This window comes from Euleptes europaea, chromosome 1 (genome assembly GCF_029931775.1).
Source record: "Euleptes europaea isolate rEulEur1 chromosome 1, rEulEur1.hap1, whole genome shotgun sequence".
NCBI classification, from domain to species: Eukaryota; Metazoa; Chordata; class Lepidosauria; order Squamata; family Sphaerodactylidae; genus Euleptes; species Euleptes europaea.
In genome coordinates this window covers 18,005,566-18,025,903 of record NC_079312.1, presented here as the reverse complement: position 1 = coordinate 18,025,903, position 20,338 = coordinate 18,005,566, and the positions used below count along the sequence as shown (strand labels likewise).

Sequence of the window (20,338 nt, the reverse complement as noted above, 5' to 3'; positions counted from 1 at the left end):
TGACTCTTGAAGAGGGGCCTGCAGTGTTGGAGAAAGCAGGAGGACTTCCCCAGGATCTCTGGGGCATAGGGAGCTTGAAACATATTGGGTACCATGGGGGGGGGGTACCTCAGCCTTCCACTGAAGTGTCTTCCTCCCAGGTCAAGAGGCCAAGACAAGGAAGGATGCAACTCTGCTTAGGATTGCACTGTCAGTCTTTTCTAAAGAAAGGAACAGCCCTTGTGGGTAATGGTGGCAGCATCTGCCCCCTCTCTGGAAAGCTGCATCTCTTTCCGCTCCAGGGGGCTCAACATAGAGTTGGAATAACCGCTGGTATCCTGTAACTACTCCACACCTCACTGACTCTCTGCTTCTTCCCACAGGCGGCAGCCACGAGTCTTTCTGACACGGAGCAGGCTCTATCAGACGCTGAACAGAGATTTAAACAGGAGGAAGATGAGGACACTGTCTCATTAGGTTAGGATTTGCTTTGTCTCTAAAATGAAGAGTATTGAGTCCCATGGGCTATCCAAATGGTCCGCTGTATGCCTTAAGAATCATAGCCAGAGTGTAAGAAAGATCAGTCCAAGGATTCATCTAGCGCACCGTCTTTTTACCCACAGTGGTCAGCCAGAAGTCTTTCTGCTGTTTTTGCTGCCCTTCAAATGGTATCCATATATCCTCTATCTCTGGCCATGGAGGCTCCACCTGGCTATCTTGGCTAATGTGCTTTGACAGAAGTCTCCTCCATGAATGTATCTAATCCCCTTTTAAAGCCCTCTCAACTAGAGGCTATCACTGCATGCAGTGGCAGTGAGTTCCATAAGTTACTTATATGTTGTCCATTCTGAATCTACTGCCCATCACTGAGAGATACCCAAATTCTAATGATTATGGGAAGATGGAGAAATAAGTTATCTGCGGCATGCTTAGAATCATAGAATTGGAAGGGACCATACGGGCCATCTAGTCCAACCCCTTGAATGCAGGATGAGCCTAGAGCATCCCTGACAAGTATTTGTCCAGCCTCTGCTTAAAGACTTCCAGTGAGGGGGAGCTCACCACCTCCCTCGGTAGCCGATTCCACTGTTGAACAACTCTTACTGCAAATTCCTCCCCCTAATATCCAGCCAGTACCTTTCCACCTTTCAAAGACATAGGACATTTTGGAGGACATTGATTCATAGGGTCATCATGAGTCAGAAGCGACTTGATGGCACTTAACACATAAACACCTTTCCGTCCATAATTTTTCTAAACTTCTGTCATGCCCCCTTTTTGTTTGTACAGTGCCGTAAAGTGACAACCAACTTATGGCGACCCCAGCAAGGGGCTTTCAAGGCAAGTAAGAAGCAGAGGTGGTTTGCCTTTGCCTTCCTCGGTGGTCTCCCATCCAAGTACTGACCCTGCTTAGTTTACAAGCTCTGACAAGATCGGGCTATACCATGCCGCCTTCCCTTCCCATGCCCCCTTTATTTTCCTTTTTTTCCAAACTGAAAACCCACTTACTTTTTAGCCTGTTCTTGTAAGTAAGGTGTTCTGATTTCTTGACCATTTTGACTGCCCTTCTCGACATCTTTTCCAGCTCTATGAAATCCCTTTTTGAGATGGTGACCATGTCAGGTGCGCTACTAGGTCCCACTATAGAGTTTCTCTGGTTCAGACTCGCTGGACCAGTGGTACTCACTCTGTGGCTCACAGAGAGCCACATTCACTTTTTTTTACTGTGAAGTCACAGCCAACTTATGGCGATCCCATAGGGCTATCAAGGCAAGAGACATTCAGAGGTGGTTTGCCACTGCCTGTCTCTGTGTAGCAACCATGGATTTCCTTGGTGGTTTCTCCATCTAAGTACCAGCCAGGTCTGACTCTGCTTAGCTTCTGAGAAATGACAAGATCAGGCAAGCCTGGGCCATCCAGGTCAGGGCACATCCACAGCTACCATCAATCAAAAGAGCCACATTTACTTCCATCCCTAGCTTGAGGCCTGCACCTCAGGAAGGTTCACAGCTTTCCAGTTCCTTCAGCTGTGGGTGTTTCAAGGTGGAAAGCACCTGCCAACCACAGGCCCCACCAGGATTTCCTGAAATATGGGGCAAGTGCCACATTGGGGAGCGCTGCTCAGAAGAATTTCAAGGGCATGTCAAAGAGCCACATCTGGCTCTTGAGCTTCTGAGTGAGTACGGCTGCTATAGACAGAACTAGGCCCCATGTCATACAAGTTCCTCATTGTGTAATTTCCCACTTGGGGGGAGTTGTTTCTATTCCCACCTCAATTCATATACGTTTTTGTTGTTGTTCATCCTTGTAGGTGATGGGCAGGTGAGCGAAAGAGAGGAGGCCCACTTTCCCCTGGATGGCTCTGAGTCCGAGGAACTAAATGGGACATCCTTAGGAGAAGACAACTGGACCATTTCTCAATTTGATGAGATGGGAGAGACATCCAGCAATCATCAGGCATCAGGCAAACATGAGGGAAGCTACCAAAAGAACAGAATGGACATTCCTGTCCCACCTTACAAAGTGGACAACTGGGAGCGGAAGGAACCCAGAATCCGGGCAAGAATCTACAACTATGGGGGACTGAAGATGTGCATGGACTGTGGGAAAACCTTCAAGCAGAGCTCAAGTCTGTACAGGCACCGGAGGCTCCATACCGGAGAGAAACCCTATAGCTGTCCAGAGTGTGGCAAAAGCTTCAGCCGGAAGTCTCACCTCATTGCCCACGAGAGGACTCACACAGGGGAGAAACCCTACGACTGCGCAGAGTGTGGGAAAAGCTTCAGCCGGAAGTCTCACCTTACCACGCATGAGAGAATTCATACGGGAGAGAAGCCCTATAAATGTGGGGAGTGTGGAAAATGTTTCAGTCAGAGTTCAGCCCTTGTGGCACATGAGAGATCCCATACTGGTGAGAAGCCATTTATATGCCTGGACTGTGGGAAGAACTTCCATCGGCGGTCAGGCCTTTCGGCACACGAGAGGACCCACACGGGAGAGAAACCATATAGATGCACAGAGTGTGGGAAGAGTTTTAGTCAAAGCTCAGGACTTCTGGCCCACGAGAGAACCCACACAGGGGAGAAACCATACCGGTGCACAGAGTGTGGGAAAAGCTTTTGTGAACGCACGGCTCTAGTTAGACATTTGAGAACCCACACAGGGGAGAAACCATATACATGTGCAGAGTGTGGTAAGAGCTTCAGTCAGAGCTCCGGCCTTTTGGCACATGAGCGGACTCACACCGGAGAGAAACCATACAAATGCTCGGACTGCGAGAAAAGCTTCGCCCACCGCTCTGACCTTCTCAGACATCAGAGAATCCTGAAACGAGGAAAGCCATACAAATGCTCTGAGTGTGGTAAATGTTTTGGCCGGGGCTCTGACCTCCTCCAGCATCAGCAAATCCACACAGGAGAGAAACCTTATAAGTGCACTTATTGCGGGAAGTGTTTCAGTTGGCGGTCGAACCTTATTAAGCATGAGAGAATCCACACGAGGGTGAAAACATGCAAGTGACTGACTGAGTACAGAAAAGACAGATGGTATTCACATCTGTTAATGGAGGAGAACCCGCACAGCAGAGCCACTGTGTGAGAGGTCGGACCATGGGAAATGAGCTACTGTCAGAGTTCACCCCATGATGTATCGATAAATAGAATCATTTGGGAGTGATTATTTTTCTCCGACTGCAGTGGCAGGTTCAGCATTTGGTCATGCGCTAGTAATGATTGGAGAATTTTTCTGGAAAAAGAATGTCTAAACTTCTCTGTCCGGGTTCAAACCTTCCACTCCATGTAGTAGCTACGGTACCAGAAAATCTAATGCAGTTTCTGAGAACAGTCACAGAATTATAGAGCTGATAGTAACTGTCGTTGGTCATCTAGCCCTTTGCAACAACCACAAATGCTTTTTAAATTATATTTAAAACTTAGCCTAGTAATGTTGATGCCATGTATTTTAATAAGGACAATGCAGTTCATTCTGCTATGCTACCACATTTTTTGGAATTTTTCTCACTGTCCACAATTCAGCCCTATTTTTTTTAGGGCGCCATTTCCTGATTTGGTGAAAAGCCAATCTCTGATGAAATAGATGGAAAGGGGAAGGAAATTTGATGTTCTAGAAGCATGATAGATAGAATCAATTTTATGTTCTGTGACACCTCCCCAAGAAACAGTAGCTCTGTTCACAAGTTACAGAGAACACACATATAATATCTGGTTTTTCTTTTATATGTGTATTAAGTAATTCTCACATTACATTCAATGCACATACAGTAGAATGTGTGATTTAAACCACACATTTATCCAGGTACTGATTCCTGGTTTATAAAGTGAATGCACATTGGCTCTTCCTTACAAACAGGCGTACGCACATACATGCAGGATATATGCGCATTCACTCTAACATGTGAACAGGGCTTGTGATTAGCCCTCCTACCATCCTGCTTAAGGAAGGAATTTTAAGATTTTAACCCTTCCAGTCAACAATAGCCACATATCCTCAGGGGAAGCTGGAGCCGATCTCACGCCTATTGCCTTCTGTATCCTGTGTTACAATTTCTTGGCAGAGTTTACATGGCACGTCTAGGCTGGAAACAAAGTCAGATATTCTCTTCTCTGACTGGCAGCAGCTCTCTAAAATCTCAGGCAAAGAGAGGTGTTTCCTAATACCGGAGACCAAACCTGGGGCTTTCTACATGTAAAGCAAGTGTTTCTGTTACGGAGTCACGGCTTCCCACAAGAGAGAGCTGGTCTTGGTCAGAGAGAAATCTTTCCCAGCCTAAGATTGTTTAAAACTGGTAATTCCAGGGATCAAACCTAGAACCTTTTGTATACAAAACATTGGCTCTACCATTGAGCCCCAGCTCCTTCTTGCTGCTGGGTTGATGGGAAAAGAAGGCGTTTACTGCCATGCTAGTTAGTGATGGGAATGTCCAGGATGAAAAAGAAAATCCAGAAATTAAAGTGATGTGCGCTTGTTTCCATGGCCTGGTAGGAAACCGAGTAGAAACTTAGCAACAAAATGAGCCACAAAACACTTCTTCATATTCCTTCTCTTTAAAACTGTATTTTTGTTCTCCTGTCAATTCACATGCAGTCCCTCAAGGGTTGGCCCCAGTTCAGCAGGTTGCCCAGGCTGCTTCCTGAAGATGCACAATTCCAGGGGCTGCAGGCTAATTTGGAGATCCTTCAAAGAGGAACACAATTTTCACTTGGGACCACAAGGTTTGAGATGGAGGGGGGGATTGTAAGCCCTCCACGCACCAAATTTTCCCTGTTGTAGCCCCTTTTCCCTTGCACCAGTGAATGGAGCCATTCCGTTGCAGTCTTTTACTTGAATAAGTGAATAAACGGACAGATGGCCATCATCTTTATCACCTGCTGCGATCTCTTTGGTTTCTTTGGCAACAGAATGTTGGACATTTTTCTTTGATCAAGTCTGAATGAAAAGGGGGGAGGGGCTCTCAACCAATCTGAACAGAGAAGGAAACATAAATTTTGGGGAGGGTAACTATGAAAAGATCCTTCTATTGGGTATTTCCTTCCTCATTTTCTGTTACTTTTTCTGATTTTTGGTCTGTTTTTTAAAAGTGGTTCCCCCTTCCCAATAATAAGTACCTTATTTCCAAGTGATAGAAGAAGAAAGATGGTTTTTATATGCCGACTTTCTCTACCACTTAAGGCAGAATCAACCAGCTTACAATCACCTTCCCTTCCCCTCCCCACAACAGACACCCTGTGAGGTCGGTGGGGCTGAGAGAGCTCTAACAGAGCTGTGACTAGCCCAAGGTCACCCAGCTGGCTTCATGTGTAGAAGTGGGGAAACCAACCTGGTTCCCCAGATTAGTGTCCGCCACTGATGTGGAGGAGTGGGGAATCGAACCCGGTTCTCCAGATCAGAGTCCACCGCTCCAAACCACCACTCTTACCCACTACACCACGCTGATACAGGTTTATATACAAGTGGGTCTTCTGAAGGGCAACTTGGGCCTAGTTCTGTTTGCTGGGGCAGGTTCACATGTCACAGCAGGTGATGGGAATATCCCTGGCTGGTCTTAGGGATTCTATGGCTCCCTCTCTCCCCCTTCCTCATCCCACGTGATGACCTAGTTTCTTACACTGTTTTTGATAAACCACAGTGTCTTCTTGTATCTGAACCATCAAACTATGGTTTTTGCATTCCCTGCCTAGTAGACTTCCAGCTTCTTGTTTAATTCTGGTTTGGTTCCACAATAGTCAATTGTGGTGAAAGGTTGACCAGTCATGCACATCTTTATAATGTTGGTTCCAGACATCAGTAACCAATCCCGTTTTCCCTGTTACATTCTTGATGTTTTTCAGGGGCCAGGTAGTTGTGATTCCCCCCTCCCCTATTGTCTGGAAACGAGACACACAATTTCGGAGGTGTGGATCTTTTGCAGTACTAGCTGACCCTTCTTGTCCATTGCAGCTACCTGCCCTGTTACTTCTGAGTAGTACAGCCACAGATCCTGCAGTTATCTTTAAAAAATAATAATTTGGCACTCTTGGAAGCTAGTGCCATTTCTCAATGTGTGGTTTCTAAGGGGAAATTTTTAATCTGAGATGGTGTGTGTGTGTTAAGTGCCATCACTAACTTCTGACTTATGCATCTGTCTGCCAACACTAGTATTCAGAGGCCTGCTACCTCTGTAGAGGCAGACTTCCTTTACTCACCATGGCTAGCAGCCATTCATGGACCCATCCTACATGAGGTGAGGAAATATTTCTCTTCTTTTTTGTCCTGAGTCTGTTGCCCCGGGGTGCCTGCAAGTAGTTGCATTATGGGAGTAGAAGAAAAAGTTCTCCCTCTCTCTCTTCCCCCTCCACGTTCTCCATCAATTTCACATCCTTCCTCTCATTATTCCTCTAAACTCTAAAGCCCCATACTTCTCAGCTTTTCTTCATAGGAAAGGTATTCATAGGAAAGGTATTGACTCAATAAAGGAAGCCACAGCCTTCAATTTGCAAGATCTGAGCAAGGCTGTCAAAGATAGGACATTTTGGAGGACTTTCATTCATAGGGTCGCCATGAGTCGGAAGCGATTTGACGGCACTTAACACACACACAAAGGTATTCCAACCGCTTGATCATTGTAGTTTCCTTTTTCTGCCAGTGTGGTGTAGTGGTTAAGAGCGGTAGCTTGAATCAAATCTGGAGAACCAGGTTTGATTCCCCACTCCTCCGCATGAAGCCAGCTGGGTGACCTTGGGCTAGTCACAGCTCTCTTAGAGCTCTCTCAGCCCTACCTACCTCACAGGGTGTCTGTTGTGGGGAGGGGAAGGGAAGGTGATTGCAAGGTGGTTTGATTCTTCCTTAAGTGGTAGAGAAAGTCGGCATATAAAAACCGGCATATAAAAACCACCTGTTCCTTTTCCTCTTCCTCCACCACTGTAATAATCCTTAAGCCCTGGTGTGACACTGTTGTGGGCAACTATGAAGTTGCCAACTCTGGGTTGGGAAATACCTGGAGAATTTGGGGGTGGAGCCTGGGGAAGGAGGGGCTTGGGGAGGAGAGGGACTTCAGTGGGGTTTAATGCCATGGAGTCCACTCTCCAAAGCAGTCATTTTCTCTGAGGGAATTGATCTCAGTTGCCTGGAGATCAGTTCTAATTACTGAGATCTCCAGGCCCCGCCTAGAGGTTGGTAACCATAAATGGGGATAGCAGCAGGAGAGACAGGGAAATGGCATGTTGGATCATTGAGAGGGGAATTATACCATAGTGAGGCAACAGGAGATGCAAAAGTTAGCAGAATTCTTCCTTATGCAAAAATCCTAAATTGATAGCTGCTTTTTTGGATCTGGACATGATAATCATAAATGGTAGAAATTAGATCCGGAAACCTGGGCCTGCCTTCCTACAGGAGTAGTGGGGAGAGAGACCGTGGCTGAGGACACTCCAGTACCAAGCAAGAGGGCTTTTCTGTCATGTCGCTCCTCTCAGCGTGCATGTGCAGAGTGCATGCACACTCTATGCATGTGCAGTAGCCAGGCCCTTCTGAAAAGCAGCAAGGGAAAAAAATGGTGGCACTAGAGTAGGGTTGCCAACCTCCAGGTACTAGCTGGAGATCTGCTATTACAACTGATCTCCAGCCAATAGAGCTCAGTTCACCTGGAGAAAATGGCTTCTTTGGCAATTGGACTCTAAGAACATAAGAACATAAGAAAGGCCCTGCTGGATCAGACCAAGGCCCATCAAGTCACACAGCGCCAACCAGGTGCCTCTAGGAAGCCCCCAAACAAGACGACTGCAGCAGCACCATCCTGCCTGTGCTCCACAGCACCCAAAACAATAGGCATGCTCCTCTGATACTAGAGAGAAAAGGCATGCAGCATGACTAGTATCCATTCCAACTAATAGCCATGAATACCCCTTTTCTCCATGAATATGTCCACTCCCCTCTTAAAGCCCTCCAAGCTGGCAGCCATCACCACATCCTGGGGCAGGGAGTTCCACAATTTAACTATGCGTTGTGTGAAAAAATACTTCCTTTTATCTGTTTTGAATCTCTCACCCTCCAGCTTCAACAGATGACCTCACGTTCTAGTATTATGGGAGAGGGAGAAACCTCTCCCTGTCCTCTCTCTCCAAACCATGCATAATTTTATAGACCTCTATCATGTCTCCCCTTAGCTGCCTTCTTTCCAAGCTAAACAGCCCTAAGCTACTCTATGGCATTGAAGTCCTGCCCTCCTCAAGCTCCACCCCAAAACCTCTCGCCGGTGGCAAAGAGGGACCTGGCAACCCTACTCCAGAGAAGGACTGAAAACACAGGACTGAAAAACACACAGCCCCCAAAGCCCACACCAGGGAAGGACAGTAAGGAACTTCCAGCTTCTCTCAAGGGAGTAGCTGTCCCCAGCCAGCGCCTGCCAGGGGACTGGGTGACGCGATTCCTCCTAGGCTGCGAACCACAAGAAGCCTACAATCTCCCGGATCCTTCTGTGAAAGTGAAGGAAGAGATTCCGGAGGAGGAGGAAGAGGGTGTCGCCTCGGAGTCCCGGCGCCAGCTCTTCAGGCGGTACCGCTACCAGGAAGCCGAGGGACCCCGAGAGGTCTTTAGCCGTCTCCAAGAACTTTGCTACGAGTGGTTGAAGCCGCAAAGCCGCAGCAAAGAGCAGATCCTGGAGATGCTGATCTTGGAGCAGTTCTTGAGCATCCTCCCCCAAGAAATGCAGTGCTGGGTGAGGGAACGAGGCCCCAAGACCTGTGCCCAGGCAGTGGCCCTGGCTGAAGAGTTCTTACCGGGACTGCAAGAGGCTAAGAGAGCAGACCCAAAGGTGAGTCACTGTAAAAGGCCCAGAGGGCAGTTTCAGTGCTGGTGTTGAACAACTTTGTGCCTAAATGTAATAGACATGTAGGGTCACCTTGCCCCCACCTTCAGTAACTGGGTCTGTAGGCTAGCTCAGATTCCTCCAAGGAGCTCAGGATGGTCCATGCGGCTCTCCCTTTGCCATTGCATCTTCACAATGTGAGGTAGGTTGGGGAAAGATTAGATCGCAGCTGTTGTCTTCACTTTCAGCCACCCACATTTCTTTCTATGTCACATCTTTAACGCCAACAAAAAATAATTAATACAATTGTAAAAGAGCTAAGTTGAGGCTATCGTATTCTGGTCACGTCATGAGATGACAAGAGTCACTGGAAAAGACAGTCATGCTAGGAAAAGTTGAGAGCAGCAGGAAAAGAGGAAGACCCAACAAGAGATGGATGGACTCAATAAAGGAAGCCACAGCCCTCAGTTTGCAAGACCTGAGCAAAGACTGTCAAGGATAGGACATTTTGGAGGACTTTCATTCATGGGGTCGCCATGAGTCGGAGGTGACTTGACGGCACTTAACACACTAAAGAGCTAAAATACATGTGTGTGTGTGTGTAAAGTGCCGTCAAGTCGCAGCCGACTTATGGTGACCCCTTTTTGGGGTTTTGATGGCAAGAGACTAACAGAGGTGGTTTGCCAGTGCCTTCCTCTGCACAGCAACCCTGGACTTCCTTGGTGGTCTCCCATCCAAATACTAACCAGGGCTGACCCTGCTTAGCTTCTGAGATCTGACCAGATCAGGCTAGCCTGGGCCATCCAGGTCAGGGTGCTAAAATACACACAAAACCATAAAAACAGCAATTAAAACATTGGGTGGGAAGGAAGGATCACTGAGGGAATGCCAAACAAAACAAACTGTCTTGACCCACTGGCAGAAGATGGCAACAGAAGGGGACAGACAAATCTCCCTGGGGAGAGGGTTTCAGAGTTTGATGCCACAGCTGAGAAAGCCCTCTGCAGGGATTCCACCCTCCTCATCACAGAAGGCAGGGGCACCCAAAGAAAGGCCCTGAAGATGACCATAGTGGTCAGGCAGGTTCATAAGGGAGCAGGCGGTCCTTCAGGTATGCTGATCCCAAACCGCATAGGGTTCTGAAGGTAAAAACCAGCATCTTGAATTGTGTTAGGAAGCAAATTAGAAGCCAGTAGATATGGGCCAAGACTGTAGTGGTGTGGTCTTCGAGTACTTGAAGGGCTGTCATGTAGAGGATGGTGCCAAGTTGTTTTCTGTTGCTGCAGAAGGTCAGACCAGAACCAATGGATTAAAATTAAATCAAAAGAGTTTCCGTCTAGACATTAGGAAGAATTTTGTAACAGAGCAGTTCCTCAGTGGAACAGGCTTCCTCGGAAGGTGGTAAGCTCTCCTTCCTGGGAGGGTTTTAAGAAGGGGTTAGATGGCCATTCTATGATTCTATGACCTTAGGCCTGTGTTGGCGAACCTATGGCACGGGTGCCACTTCCGGCACGCGTAGCCCTCTCTGCTGGCACACGTGGTTCCTCCAAGCCGCTGGCCTTTCCGGCTCTGCCCTGCCCCGGATGGGGGAGGCTGTAGCCTAGGGGTGGGGAATCTCCGACATCATTGGCGGTGGCCCCCAGATTCTCCCACAAAAGCTGCCGCCATTGCAGCCGCTGGCGGGCTGGGCTGGGTGGGGCAGCTGTCAGCGGGGCAGGATTTTTTTTCTTTTTTCTTTTCCCCTTCTTGTCCCCCTTCCCTTCTTCTGCCTTCACAGCTGGTGCCTGATTGGGGAAGGCTTCTGGGCCCTTGTCCATTCCCCCCTCTCCCCCCTTCTCCCCTTGCATGCCTTCCTGCGCGCCGCCCAGCTGGCTGGTGGGCCTGAGCCACACCACCGCATTGTTGGCCTTCCTTGGGCTGCTCTGCCTCTCCTGCCCCTTCACCCTTCCTCTCCCAGCTCCTTCTCCCTCACCCAGGACCTGCCCCAGCCCTCCATGGGTGTGTAGGTGCGGGGTAGGACACCGAGCCTTCGCGGGAAGGGTCTCCCGGCGCCCCGTGCGCTGCGGACTGTTCTGCGTGCACGCCCCCCACTTCTCTGCTGAGGGAGGAGGTGGGGGCCGTGTGTGTGTGTGTGTGTGTGTGTGTGTGTGTGTGAGAGAGAGAGAGAGAGAGAGAGAGAGAGAGAGAGAGAGAGAGAGAGAAAGCAGGAAGGCTTTTCTGTCTCTGGCCACTCAAGCATGGGAGGTTTTGCCTTGGATTTGCCGCTCTGTAGATGCACATTTCCCCCATCCAAATTCTCAGAACTCATCAGTAAGTCCCCATGCAGTTTTGAGAATCCAGATGGGGGAAATGTGCATCTGGAGAGTGGCAAATCCAAGGCAAAACCTCCCATGCATAAATGGCCTCTTTCTTTCTCTGTCTCCCTCCGTCCTTTTCTTTCCCTACTTTTCTTTCTCTCCCTCACTCCATTTCTTTCTCCCTTTCTCTCGATTTCTCGATTTCTCTTTCTTTCTTTCTTTCTTTCTTTCTTTCTTTCTTTCTTTCTTTCTTTCTTTCTTTCTTTCTTTCTCTCTCTCTCTCTCTCTTTCTTTCTTTCTTCCTTTCTCTCTCTCCCTCCCTCCCTCCCTCCCCTTTCCCCCTCCCTTCCCTTTCCCCCTCCCTTCCCTTTCTCCCTCCCTTTCCTTCCTTCCTTCCTTCCTTCCTTCTTTCCCTCCAGCGGCTTCTTCGGCGCCCTCTGGGTCTGTGCGGGCGGAGGGGCGTGCAGTCCTATTCCACCTTTGAAGTGCCCACAAGCTATCCTCCAAACACCTTTCCATTTGCCTTGATATGTAGAGAGAAAACACTAAGGAACTAGTTTCCAATCTCCAGGTACTAGCTGGAGATCTCCTATTACAAGTGATCTCCAACCAATAGAGATCAGTTCCCCTGGAAAAAATTGCCACTTTGGCAATTGGACTCTATGGCACTGAAGTCCTTCCCTAAACCCCACCCTCCTCAGGCGCCACCCCAAAAACCTCCCACTCATGGCAAAGAGGAACTTGGCAACCCTAGCCTCTCCCTCTGGGCCCCCTCTGGGGGTGGTATTCAGGTTAAATTGCCGCATTGGCACTCGGCGATAAATAAGTGGGTTTGGGGTTGCAGTTTGGGCACTCGGTCTCTAAAAGGTTCGCCATCACTGCCTTAGGCAGATGATGAGAGGGAGGGCATCTTAGCCATCTTCTGGGCATGGAGTAGGGGTCACTGGGGGTGTCTTTGGGGGGAGGTAGTTGTGAATTTCCTGCATTGTGCAGGGGGTTGGACTAGATGACCCTGGTGGTCCCTCCCAACTCTATGATTCTATGGTCCCTGCAACCCACTTGAGTCAATCTCCTGCCTACAGCATTCTGTTCCAACTGAAGTTTCCAAATACTTTTCAAGGGCAGCATTGTGGTAATCTTTTCTGTCCAGGAAAGACTGCAGCTGGCTAAGCAGTCAAAGTTGGCAAAAGGCATTCTTGACCACAGCCGCCACCTGCTTATCCAGCCGTAAGCCTGGGTTTAAGAGTACCCCCAGATGATGGACCTGGTTCTTCAAGGGCAGTGCAACCCAATCCAGATAGGATTGCCGGCTCTGGGTTGGAAAATTGCTGGAGATTTGGAGGTGGAACCCAGGGAGGGCAGGGTTTGGGGAGGGGATGGATCTCAGCAGGATATATTGTCAGAGTTAGGGTTGCCAGGTCCCTCTTTGCCACTGGTGGGAGGTTTTTGGGGCGGAGCCTGAGGAGGGTGTGGTTTGGGGAGGGGAGGGACTTCAATGCCATAGAGTCCAATTGTCAAAGCAGCCATTTTCTCCTGGTGAACTGATCTCTGTCGGCTGGAGATTAGTTGTAATAGCAGGTTGGCAACCCTACACAGAGTCTACCCTCCAAAGCAGCCATTTTCTCTAGGGGAACTGATCTCTGTTGGCTGAATATCAGTTCTAATTCCAGGAGATCCTCAGGTCCCCACCTGGAGGTTGGCAACCCTACATCCAGAACGGGTGACACCTTAAATCCTCACAACAGTAATCCTCACAACAGCTCTATAGGGTAGGCCGGTGTCACTGTCTCCAGGCTGCAAGTGGCTGAGGCAGAATAGGGGCTTTTATGCATTCTCAGTTTCTTCATGTGTAGCCCTGGCTGTTACGCACTAGGTATTCCCAGCGATGTATCAAGAGTTTGGAAATGTTATAAAAAAAAATTTTTATATAAATGTTTTAAGGGGTTTACCCCTTTAAAGGGGGTTACCCCATTATGTATTCCAGCGATGTATTAAGAGTTTGAAAATGTAATAAAAAATACTGTTCGCACTTTGTTCGGCCCCTTTAGCTGTGAAGACGTCTTCCAACCATTTATTAGCCGTTGCATCCAAAAACCCTTTTAAAGCAATGTTTTTTATAACATTTTCAAACTCTTAATACATCGCTGGGAATACATAATCCGGTAACCCCTGAAAGGGTTTTTGGATGCCACGGCTAAAAAATGGTTGGAAGACGTCTTCACAGCTAAAGGGGCCAAACAAAGTGTGAACAGTATTTTTTATAACAGTTTCAAACTCGTAATACATCAGTGGGAAAACATAGAAAGTGCGAACAGTATTTTTTATAACATTTTCAAACTCTTAATACATTGCTGGGAATACCTAGTGCGGTAACAACCCCTTTTTCTTCAGGGCTTTTTCCAGTTCTGCATGCGTTTTGCTCCCTCTGATGGTCAGTGTGGCATCACGCAGCTTTGAATGAAGCATTTCTCCTTGTAGTTTAAATCGGCAGCTTTTTGTGCTTGATAAAAACTGGTGTTATATCAAACTGACCACTAGAAGGAGCAAAACGCAGGCAGAACTGAAACCCACCCTGAAGAAACAGGAAGTTAGGCAGGGGGAAACTGAATGCATAAAAGCCCTAGGTTTTCCTCTAACTACCGAGGGAGTTCGTAGCAGGGGCGAGATGTCATGGCCTACTGCTCAATTCCTCTCTTGTTGCTGTTTCAGAGTCTTGACCTTTTTGAAGAAGTGACTGTCAACTCCCCCTTCTCAGAGCAGGATCCACGGGACACGGGGAAGGTGCAACACCTCACAGAAACCACTGATGAAAAGGAGGAGGAGGAGGCTCACTTGATTGGTAAGTAGGGTTGCCAGGTCCCTCTTCGCAACTGGCGGAAGGTTTTTGGGGAGGGAGCCTGAGGAGGGCGGGGTTTGGGGAGGGAGGGACTTCAATGCCATAGAGTCCAGTTGCCACAGCGGCCATTTTCTCCAGGTGAACTGATCTCTGTCGGCTGGAGATCAGTTGTAATAGCAGGAGATCTCCAGCTAATTCCTGAAGGTTGGCAACCCTATTGGTAAGGGGATCTGGGTGTGCACCTAAATGTCACAAAGCCGTTTTGAGGATTCCTCTCCTGAACGTCTGAATATCACCTAATAAAGTGTGCCCTTTTCTTTAGAGCATTTGTTTTCATACACAAATATATACAGATGCAATTAAGAACTAGTGTGGGGTAGTTGTTAAAGTTGTTGGACTAGGATCCGGGAGACTTGTTGGACTAGGATCCGGGAGACTTCTTGGACTAGGATCCGGGAGACTTGGGAGACTGCTTTGAGTGGCTCAAATCATTACTCTGCCATGGAAGCTCTCTGGGTGACCTTGGGCCAGTCATACACACTCAGCCTAACCTACCTCACAAGGGTGTTGGGAGGATAAAATGGAGGAGAGGTCAGTGATGTAAGCCACTCTGGGTCCTCATGGGTGGTGGTGGGAGGAGAAGTGGGAATATAAATGAAGTCAATAAATAACTTACTAAAACTTATATGATTATGATCTATGTATTTATGCCCTGCTTTCCTATCCCTCCATGTTATTCTCACATTGACAACCCGATGACGTAACTTGTACTAAGACAGAACATCTGGCCCATTGTCACTCATTGAGATTCCGTGTGGAGATTTGAACCTGGAGTCTGCCTATGTCTTAGTCTGACCCCACACTGGCTCTCCTTAACTGGCAAAAGCTTTTATATTAATTACAAAGGCCAGTTTGTGCATATAGCACTGATTGCCTTTGATGGACTTTCCTCTCATTGGTGCACTTCAGAGGTATCCCTTTGGGAAGCAGAAGTACATATGTACACAACTAAGAACATAACATAAGAACATAAGAAAGGCCATGCTGTATCAGACCAAGGTCCAGCAGTCTGTTCACACAGTGGCCAACCAGGTGCTTCTAGGAAGCCCACAGACAAGACGATTGCAGCGGCATTGTCCTGCCTGTGTTCCACAGCACCTAATATAATAGGCCTGCTCCTCTGATCCTGGAGAGAATTGGTATGCATCATGACTAGTATCCATTTTAACTAGTAGCCATGAATAGCCCTTTCCTCCGTGAACATGTCCACTCCTGTGTGTTATTGCAAGGCATTTCACAACTGGAGCGGCTGGAAACATCATGCGATGTGGAGCTGCAATTAATTCCTCTGTGTCAGAGTGGGTCTAGGATCTGGGTTTGAATCTCTAAATAAATTAGAATATTGCTGAGTGCCTGGTTAGGCTAGCAGGGCTGTTGTCTAGCATATTTTAATGCTACCCTTCCTCCAAAAAATCTCAGGCTGGCACACTTGGTTCTCCTTTTGTGTTCTCACAACCACCCTGCGAAGTAGGTTGTATTGAGAGAGTGATTGGCCCCAGTTCAGCCACTGAACTTTCCTTAGCCCAGCATGCTAACCATTACACTATACAAGTACCCTGATGATAAAATAAAGGGAGACCATGCTGCCCTGAACTCATTTGAAAAGGAGCTGAATTCTAACACACACAGTCCTAAATCAAAGCTAGCCTTTTTAAAATAAAAAATATCCCTGTGATCATTTTGCACTGATAATATTTAGCATTTATATAGAGCAAAATTGTTCAAAGTCAAATACATTGAACGATTCTGTGATATATAAATGCTAAATATTATTCTGCAAAATGATCACTGGGACATTTTTTATTTTATTCTCTTGTTAGAATCTTCACAACAGTCCTGCAAGGTAAATCAGTATCCTCCGTGTTGCTTTTGCGGTTTAGCCATTCTTGATTTATTTCATGCTGCTGCCTGTTGAGAGGTTTTCTGTCCCCAGTCAGCCAATGATTTTTTTTTAATTTAATCCTCCAGTTAATGCACAAGTGAAGGCAAAAGTAGAGAATCTTGCACTGCAAAGATCTGAGCCTGAGGAACTCAATGAGACATCGTTGGGACAAGCCAAAGGGAATGTCTTCCTATTTTGTGATGAGAAAGAAGTGCCTTTAAGTCGGCAGGGTTTAGAAACACAAGAGGGAAACCCTCCTGAAAAGACAGTTTTGCTTTGTGCAGGAGTTGACCAAAGTTTACGTGGCAGTGCAGTGAGAGAGGGCATCCTCAAGCGTAAGAGAAGAAACTCATGCACAGAGTGTGAAAACCTCCATCAGAGTTCTGATGGACCAAAGTATCAGGCAGTGCAAACAGGAGAAGACTTTTATATATGCACACAATGTGGGAAAACATACCAAAATGGAGCATCCCTTGTTGCACACAGAGGGACTTCCACGGGAGACAAACCATATCACTGCTTAGAGTGCGGCAAAAGCTTTGGCTGGAAGTCCTCATTCATTATACACAACAGAACCCACACTGGGGAAAAACCCTACAAGTGTTCAGACTGTGGGAAAAGCTTCAGCATTAACTCTCAGCTTATAAGGCACAAAAGGATCCACACGGGTGAGAAGCCCTATCATTGTGCAGACTGTGGCCGAAGCTTCAATCAGATAGCGTCCCTCATTTCTCACAGGAGGACCCACACGGGAGAGAAGCCCTATGAATGCTCTGAGTGTGGAAAGTTTTTTGGCACAAGGACGACTCTCATCATGCACAGACGGGTGCACACGGGAGAGAAACCGTATCGGTGTGCAAACTGCGGGCAGAGCTTCAGTCAGAGGACGCATCTGGTCATACACGAGAGGACCCATACTGGAGAGAGACCGTACAAGTGCTCCCAGTGCGTGAAAAACTTCACTTCCAGTTCGGACCTTAGGAAACACCAAAGGGTGCACATTGGAGAGAAGCCATTAAAGTGTCCGGTACTGAAAGCATGAGCAGAACATTAGGCAGGATTCACACGTGGGAGCATGAGGTGGTTGAGTAGACTGCTCTACTTTTGACTGCAAGGTTATGGCACTGGATGTTTCTTTGTATAAATTTTTTTTTTTAATTCCATTCAGGTAAAATACTAGCACAGCAGGGAGAAATGTTCTCTCCCCTCTGTTTGTTTGCAGTGCTAGTTTTCTATCTGCAGGGAGTTTTTAATATAGGGGAGCATTCAAGAATGGTATCCCCTCCAACTTCAGTCTCAAGTAGTATAGTCCATTTGATCACCACCTCATGAGTGAACCAAGCCTGGTCTTCATATGTAGCAGAATGAGGTGATCATAGGGTTGCTAACTCCAGGTTGGGAAATTCCTGGAGTTTTGGGGGTGGAGCCTGGAAAGGGTGGGATTTGGGAGGGGAACACAGTGGGGCTGCAATGCCATAGAGTCCACCCTACAAAGCAGCTGTTTTCTTGAGGGGGACTGATCTCTGTTGTCTAGAGATCCTGTAATTCTGGGAGATGTCTAGGTAGCACCTGGAGATCGGCAGCCTAAGCGATGAAGTCCTGAGTGGACTGTATCTCTTTAGGATGCAGGAGGGGGCATTCTGAAATGCTCCCCTTGATACAAAAGAAAAACAATCGCTCTGCAAATTAAAAACCAATACCTGAAGCAAACTATGGGGGTAGAAAATTTCTCTTTGCTGTTTGACATTTCTGTTGATTTGGAGGGTTTTTTTTTAATGCAGAGGAACAAAAGTGGGAACCCCCCTCCCTGCCCTTCAAAATGCACAGCCAATCAGAAGCTTTGCTGGGCAGAAGCCCCACCTGCCTAACCCACTTTCTAAAAACACTAAATCACATTCTTGGATTTTATCTCTCAGTTCATCTCAGAGTTTCACTTATCTCAGAATGCCCAATTTTTGTTTTTTTTTATGTAATTGTTGGCAGTTGTTTCTTTTTGCTAGCTTAAAACAATAAATTTAACATTCAGTGACACGTGAAAATACCTTCATATCTGAATCTACAGTTTGTATACAAATATCAACACTGATGTATCCATAAAAACGCACACCACACCGTTGTGTAAGGGCGCTGGCATTCAAACAGTGTTCCAGGGGATTCTGGGAAAAAGTTTAGTGGAGGACAATATCTCCCGAAACACAGTAGCCCTATTCACAAGTTACAGTGAACCTGTGTACAACCTGGATGTATGGGCTTATACCCGTTCGTGAGAAAGAGCCAACATGTGTTCAGTTTACAAATGAAATCAGGGATCAGTACCTGGATATATATGGGGTTAAAAATCACACATTGTATGTGTGTTGAATGTAACACGAGAATCAACACATCTAAAGAAAAATCAAACGTACATTGTACACTGAATGTACATTGTAGACTGATTGTACATGCATTCACTAACTTGTGAGCAGGGCTAGGTTGTCACTACTGATCCCATATGCTACACTACTTCTGGTACACAGGGAAGACTGGTATACTTTAGGTTGAGTTCTCAGTTCGAACAGCGAGGCGTAAAGCTCTCTGGTGTGACCCCCATATGTCGTGGATTTACAGCAGAAATGCAGAGGGTTTCCATAGCAAAAGCGAAGGGGAAAAGCTGAAAACTACTGACCTAGGGTATACCTACAGAAGATAGGTTTTCTATAACATGAGTGATTTAATAGGACCTGTCTTGGATCAGTTTGACAATCCTAGCCTAGGCAAGAGTGCTACCAACTCGTTCTCAGAGTTTCTTTGGGCTCCTCACACAATTAATACTGGGGGGGGGGAGAGATTTGGATTTCTACCTCTCAGGTAGCAAAATGGATAAATGTGGGGATAAAACCACACGTTCAGCTGTACGTGCGTTCAATGTCATCTATCTGCCATGATGAAGGAAATGCCCACGTTTTACTACACTGTGATCTTTATGCGCTCCCGCAGAAAAAATTCCTGTTACCATTACTTAAGGATGGTCCAGCCCAAACAGATGTGGCCCTAGTGCACTACCTATTAAAAGTTAGAGGTTTTAACCAGTTTATTGATATCCTATCGTTCAAAGATTGTATTTTAATCACTGAATATATACGGTAGCACTTTAAGACTCAGAGGCTTTAACTAGGTTATTGGTATCTTACTGTTCAAATATTGTATATAATAACTGAATACAGTATTTAAAAGATTTATGCCAATAAAGGTTTGATTAGATTTGATGAAGGAAATGCCCTTTGTGCATGGTCAGAGGTTGTCTCCGTTCTACGAGTCTTTGTCGTCTGAACATCAGGAGTAATTTCAGGAGAACTGAAGGCCACACCTGGAGGTTGGCAACCCCAGATAAAGGAAATCTGCTCTTCACAACACAGGCTGACAGCTTGTCCTTCTCACGTATTTGCTTGTGACTGCTAGTCTTTGCAAAACATTTTAGGCTTGCGACCCATCAAACTATCTACACAGAAAACCAGTTAAAAATTAGGGTTGTCACCTCTGGGTTGGGAAATTCCTGGAGATTTTAAGGGTAGAGCCTAAGGAGGGTGAGGTTTGGGGAGAGGAAGGACTTAAATGGGTTATAATACCGTAGAGTCCACCCTCCAAAGCAGCCATTTTCTGAGATCTCAGTCTAGAGTTGCCAGGTCCCTCTTCGCCACCGGCGGGAGGTTTTTGGGGCAGAGCCTGAGGAGGGATGGGTTTGGAGAGGGGAGGGACATCAATGCCATAGAGTCCAATTGCCCAAGTGGCCATTTTCTCCAGGTGAACTGATCTCTATTGGCTGGAGATCAGTTGTATAAGCAGGAGATCTCCAGCTAGTACCTGGAGATTTAGTAACAATAGGGCTCACAATGTATGCTTACTTAAGAAAGTTTACTACAAAACAAACAGGATACACCAAATACACCCAGTATCTTCAATACAAAAAGGTAAGGAACAGACAAATAACTAAAGAAGTGTATCTC

General features: G+C 46.9%; 2 protein-coding genes across 2 annotated transcripts in view; one reads left to right on the top strand and one right to left on the bottom strand.

Moving 5' to 3' along the window:
* The window catches only part of LOC130472779 (zinc finger protein 585A-like), a 97,779-nt gene that overhangs the window by 25,510 nt on the left and 51,931 nt on the right, over positions 1 to 20,338 (bottom strand). The window lies entirely within an intron of this gene.
* On the top strand, positions 1,596 to 17,397 carry LOC130491730 (zinc finger protein 271-like). The gene is made up of 3 exons (XM_056865522.1): positions 1,596 to 1,602; positions 2,291 to 3,460; positions 16,922 to 17,397. Exons 1-3 carry the CDS (start codon positions 1,596 to 1,598, stop codon positions 17,395 to 17,397), a joined length of 1,653 nt encoding a protein of 550 aa, XP_056721500.1.